General features: G+C 41.0%; 1 protein-coding gene across 1 annotated transcript; it reads left to right on the forward strand.

The window, feature by feature from the left end:
• Positions 1-976: 976 nt before the first annotated feature.
• On the forward strand, positions 977-5,901 carry LOC306768632 (E3 SUMO-protein ligase ZBED1-like; the record flags this gene model as incomplete). The annotated part of the gene is made up of 7 exons (XM_079257040.1): positions 977-1,036; positions 1,603-1,720; positions 1,788-1,924; positions 1,992-2,462; positions 2,589-3,141; positions 3,197-3,423; positions 5,881-5,901. 7 exons carry the CDS (start codon positions 977-979, stop codon positions 5,899-5,901), a joined length of 1,587 nt encoding a protein of 528 aa, XP_079113166.1.
• Positions 5,902-6,444: the final 543 nt, after the last annotated feature.

The following is a 6,444-nucleotide window of genomic DNA, read 5'->3' on the forward strand; positions in this document are numbered from 1 at the left end:
ATGTCACAAGTTTCTAACAAACTGAAATGAAGCTCAGTGGACAGTTCCCAATGTCACCATCTTGGCAGAGTTAACACGTATCATCACTCCATCTTGGTTGTAAAGCATGGATCAAGTTGAAATTTGCATACGATGTTTTGATTGTTGGGTTTTTTTTTTGTTTTCCTTTTAACTCCCACACAATACAAAATTTAAAGGGACACTTTTTGAAACATTTTGACTTAAATGGTACATTAAAGTGGAACTATTATGTGCATTTCAGGCTAATTTATTTTTATTTCTAAGACCAGAAGGGCTGGGATTGATCGAGTTATTGTCACAAATCGCTTTATTTACTTCAGACCGACCCTCTCCGTAGGCTGTCAGATCAGCCTGCGGGCAAAACGAGTGGATTGAGACTCTTCCGCATTAAGCCCCGCCTCCCACCACTGCATCGGGAGCGCGCACCGCACCTGCTTTCGCCGTCATTGTAACGTCTCATAAACAGAAGGATTCGGCTAATATGAACTCAATAAAAAAACAAAATACAATGTCAACACATAGCATACAGCCCTACATGTTGGAACCTGAAAATGAAGTGGAAAACAGCAACCCACAGCAACGAATGCAGCAGGATGTCTCTCTTTGGTAAACTCACCAGCCATCGTTGGAAATAACTTTATCCGACGTTTTCCACCCACCTGATGTATTTGTACATGCCCTTGTTAACTAGTAGAAGGTAACCAATCACCGAACCTTATCCCACGGGACGTCACAAGGATTTTGAAGTAGAAAAAAACTCTAAAACAACGCGTTTTTCATCGCTATGGAAACCGAACGGAGAGCTTCCTGGAACTCAAACATGCGTTTAGGTGATAAAAAAACGGTGCTGTTCACATGTCTGATGAGGATTCTGTAATGAGTTACCGTGAGGATCCGTAATTACTGCCACACACAAGGAGTTCTGGACAAATGACCAGTTTATTGGCGAAGGAGTATGAGCAGAAGATCAATCCGGGTGACTGGTCTGCAGAAGAAACCAGGCTCCAGCTGGGAGGTAAACAGAATGGCAAATTACTCGTCCAGGCAAAGACAAGTCTCGGAGATCCAAAGACAAGCAGGTAGTGATGGCCAATACGAAGCAGGGCTCCGAAGCTTGTATCGAGTAATTCCGGAAGCGCTTTGCCGAAGCGCTTGTCGACGTGTGTGTCGCTGACGTATGCAGTGACGTGTGAAGCATCGTGAAGCCTCGCCGAGCATGCGGCGTCACGTGACAGGTTCAGGAAGTGTCTCGCGCTTTTGGAGCGGCATTCGAAATAAAAGGGGGGTTGAAACGCAATGGATTGCCCGTGTCATCTCGTTCATCTTGAGTTATTGGGTCCACTTTGTTGCTGTTTCAATACAATTATCACGTTTTTGAACTGTGTAATTGTTGCTATGGAACCAGCAGCCAGAAAAAGAAAAACTTCACCTGTCTGGGAACATTTTGATTTGATTTCTCCGAATAAGGTAACTACCTTGTTATGTACAAATTCTACAAATGTAAGTTTAAAAACAGCTGTATACTGTTTGCATTTTTACTAAATCTATAGCCCTCTTTTTCTTTTTTCTTTTTTTTTTCAGGTGAAGTGTCTGTTGTGCCTCAGGGAGCTGGTGTATAACAACAACACCTCAACAATGCTAAGGCATTATCGGTCTTTGCATGTCAATGTGGAGGCCACTCAAGAAAATCCAGGCCCAGGTATGCCTTTTGGAAACACAATAATGTGATCTCACTGTATAATAACACATTATTGTAATGCATTTAGACAAGAATGCTGATATTGCGGAGTTGTTGGTGAATATGGTCGTTGAAGATTCCCAACCCTTTTCCTTTGTGGAGGGCACTGGCTTCAAAAAGCTTTTTGAAGCATTGGCCCCTAATTATGTTCTACCCACAAGGAAGGTAAGTACACAAAGCATTTTTTATATTTTTCTCATTTTCTTTTTAACACATTATACTTTTATTGTAGACTCTGAAAGCCATGGTGGATAAACGATACCAAGAAACCAAGGAGAAAGCCAAGGCTGTGGTTTCTAAAGCCCAGGCTGTCAGCATTACATCAGATTTGTGGACATCCATCAACACAGAATCTTTTTTGGCGGTGACATGCCATTTCATTGATGAAAGCACCAGTCTGCAGTCTGTGGTTCTTGGAGTGCAGCATTTTACTGAAGCACATTCTGCAGTAAACCTGGCAAGCACCAAAACGGCACTTATGACAGAATGGGGCATAAGGGACAAGGTCACATGCCTTGTGACTGATGGTGCACCCAACATGGGTGCCTGTGCAAGGGAGCTGCATTTGCGCCACACAACATGTGTTGCACATTCCCTAAATTTGATGGTGAGAAAGGCAATGGAGAATTCTCTTGAGATTTCTGCTATCCGCAGTAACTGCAGAAGGATAGTGGGATATTTCAAGAGTAGCACTACTGCAAAAGTAAGCCCTTTACATGCACCATGTGAATTGTTTTATTTGTGTGTGTGTGTGTGTTGACAAGTTTGTTGTTTTTTATAGGAAAGACTGTCACAAATGCAAGTTCAGATGAACCTTCCTGTGTTGAAGCTTGTTCAAGAGGTGGAAACTCGCTGGAACAGCACCTATTTAATGTTCCAGCGGCTATATGATCTCCATGAACCTGTTGGTGCAGCTTTGGCCGGACTGCGAACTGACATTCAACCGCTGTCGGCAGATACTTTTACAATTATCAAAGACTGCCTCAAAGTTTTGGAGCCTTTCAATCAGGCAACGACTGAGTTGTCTGAGGAGAAGAGAGTGTCGGGGTCAAAAGTTATTCCACTCCTTTCAATGCTCCACTGTTCCCTGGAAGAGGAGGAGATTGGGATGATCCAGACAGCAGAGAGCAGAGAAATGGCCCAGTTTCTTCGAAGACAGCTGAGGGACAAACTAAATAACATCCAGTCAATGAGCATCATGTACCTGTCAACACTTCTGGACCCAAGGTTTAAAAAAATTGGTTTCTTTAGCCCAAATCAAGCAGTGGATGCAGAGACAAGACTGATATCAGAGTGTGCTGCTATTATAAGGCATCATCAGTCATCATCATCTCCATCTCCATCCACTCCATCAACATCAGCTACTCAATCTGTGGAGCAAGGTAATTAATACAGTACAAATGTGCTAATAAGAAATGTTTATTCATTTTTTTGTAGGAAGCAAATTGTGGCATCGCTTTGATGCAACTAGTCAGCAGACTGGAACGACGAATGTGACTGCAGGTGCCACAATGGAGGTCCAAGCCTACCTGTCGGAACCTAACATCTTGAGGAAATCAGACCCACTGAAGTATTGGGAGCAACAGAAGGCTGTATATCCAAATCTGTACAAACTAGCTGTGGCATTTCTGTGCACTCCTGCCTCGTCTGTGCCCTGTGAAAGGGTATTTTCTAAAGCTGGAGAACTATTGTACAAAAAAAGAAATCGTCTGTATCCCAAAACACTGGATAAATTAATATTTTTAAATAAAAATGGATACTTTTAAATTACATCTTTATTCAGTTTTGCATAAGCACAAACATCAAGTAACACAAGCACAAATATAAAGTCACAAAAGCACAAACAACAAGTAACACAAGCACATTTCACAGCTCTGTGTCAGAACCCCTTTAACTCAACCAGTGTGTAGTTCATTTTTTTTGTCCACACAATGGAGACATAGAGCAAATGAAGCACCTTGATGAAGCGCCAACCAATGTGTGATACACTTGGCAGCGATGCCTCACTGATTCATGACGCCTCATTTTCCCATCACTACAAGCAGGGTCGGTAACCAGAAGATCCGAAAAGTAGCGGTGTCCGTCGAGGGCAAGGCAAGGAGGGTAATCCGGGGGCATAAAGCAGAAGGTCAGCAACTGAGGACCAATCCGTAGACCGCTGGAACACAACTAGACATAGGTCTGATTATTATCTGGCAGAGAAGGAGAGATTGGAGGGAGCTTAAGTAGGCAGTGAGAAAAGGAAACCAGGTGAACTGAATGAGACAGTAGAGGCAATTAAGAAGCCAACAGGTGGATCGAGTTACCAATGATGAGTGCCAGGAGATCAGGATGGCAAAAACATGACAGATTCAACACTGTAACACTGTAGAAAGCTCAGAAAACTTGAAATACCATAATAGCACCCCTTTAAGCTTTCATTCTGAATTCAGAGGTAATCATCTTTGTCAGTAACTGTGACAAAGAAATAGAGATGTGCTGGCACACTGACTAAACTGCATTGAAAATTTACACTTCCAACTACTTTTAGGTTGTAACCAGGCAACATATACTCACTGTTCAGAAAGTGAAGTAGGCTACTAGAAACCAATAAACTCAGCTTAACCTAATTCCATTTCTTTTATTCATCCTGAGGTTAAACACCAGAAGAAACCTAAAGGGCTAAATGGCTTATCACAGAGAATGTAGTGATTGTTTACTTGAGTGGTCAACAGAACCCAAGCTTTTAAATTTAATAAGATTTGCAGCTGTAATTGACTTGATTATTATTTATTGTGCCACTTTTTGGCTTTTAATTCAAATACATAAAAATAGAAGAAGGCAAACTGGTCTTTATTGGGCTTAGGAAATGACTAGGAGTGGCCAACTCCAGTCCATGAGGGTCGCATTCCTGCAAGTGTTGGGAGCTTTCCTCCTGCAACACACCGAACACACATCAGACTTAATTAGCAGACCTGTGCAGAACTTGACATCAAACTCTGCACAAGTCTGCTAATTACCCATTGATTTGAATCAGATGTGTTGCAGCAGGGAAACCTCTAACACTTGCAGGACTGCGGCACTCATAGACCAGATTAAACTACCCTTCCACTATAAAAAAAAAAGCATACACTTGTTCTTTTTACCATAAAATCTCTGAGATTCCTCTGACATAATCATAGGGCGTGTTGTTCTGGTTCAGCACGTGTTTCGAGAGGCTCATATTTGGGAACATGTTAACCTCCAAAATTAAATTAACTACCTATTTTAACTTAAATTCTTTCACCTGGAAGCGTTGCCATCGAGCACGCTGGGCATTTTCTCTGCTCGAAACAGCAGATAACAATTTTTATTCATGCTTTTATGTCTTCCTCAACTAAATCATTTTATGAAAAGTGTGAACATTCCTTTTTTTTTATCATCATTCAACAACATTAAGAGTGAGGCAAGATTTTTCTGGTTTTCTCTTTTCTTAATTATTACTTGTTGTGGGCTAATAGTTGCCTAATTTTGTGACAAATTGTAAAGGCAGCTTCTGTGTAGGTGTTTAATGTTTATTACTGTGCTGGAGTACAGATATATTTCATGAAGAAAATAAACTTTTTAGAAATATTTAAATTGTTATCCCACTTATACCTGTTATCTCACTGCTTGGCTTTAGCAGTTTTAAGTAGCTGCACAGTTGATAATCACATTCAAAGCAGTACAAAGGTCTGTAGTGCACACCAAACTATATGGGCCAGTTAGATGTGTAGTGCCAGTTCTTTCTCAACTGGAAGTATTAACCAAATAACATATTTCTAATTTTGAGGATGAAACACAGCTACAATGAGGAAAGAGAGCTCTGAACCCGAGTGAACATAAAAGCCATTTATATTAAGGATTAGGAACACTTTCACAGGTCTGCTCTGTGTAACATCGCGTGCTTATGAAGGACTTTTATGTCTTCCTTTTTTTTTCTTTCTTTCTTTTTTATTTATTTATTCACTCTTTTTTTAGTGTGTCGCGGCCTCTCATGGTGATGACTAATGAGAGGAGATGTTGTCCAGATCAATGGTCCTTTGGATGGCTTGTTGAACCTGGATCAATATCCACTGGCTGAGTGAGGACTTGTTCTCTGATTTGGTGTTTCTCACTGTCAGGCACTTGCTCATAAGATATAGTCACTCTTACAGCTATCTGCCTCCACACCAAACACGCACTCCTATGCACACACACACACTTCCCTATCTATCTTTTGCTCTCTCTTGTCGCTAAATAGGCCAGCAGACCCTGGTGCAGCAAGGTTAAGTCATCATGCTTTTTGACAGGGATGCAAGGAGTTATTATCTGACAATGTTCTGGATTAATGCCAGCTGAGTCGAAGGTGTATTCAGATCAATAAGCATGAGTGCTGTGCATGAGACACTGGTCTATATAAAGTATCATATTCTATGTATGAAGGTAGAGCTGATTGACAATCAAGGTTTTTCTGTGCATGCATGTTTGCATGTGTGTGTCATCATTGAGTTCAGAGAATGTTTAAAATATGAGAGGACTCTTTCGAAATAATGGAAAATAAAGCCTAGAAAATAGCTTTGGGGATTTTCTGCTAAAAACTAAATAAAAACTGATGCAAACTAATTCATTTTCAGGGTTTCTTTTTCTAGACTTTTACCATTTACTCCTCAGCTCTCAGTAATGACACTCCTGTCCATCCACACTTT

Source organism: Telmatherina bonti (assembly GCF_933228915.1).
Source record: "Telmatherina bonti genome assembly, chromosome: 17".
In the NCBI taxonomy this organism is placed as follows: Eukaryota; Metazoa; Chordata; class Actinopteri; order Atheriniformes; family Telmatherinidae; genus Telmatherina; species Telmatherina bonti.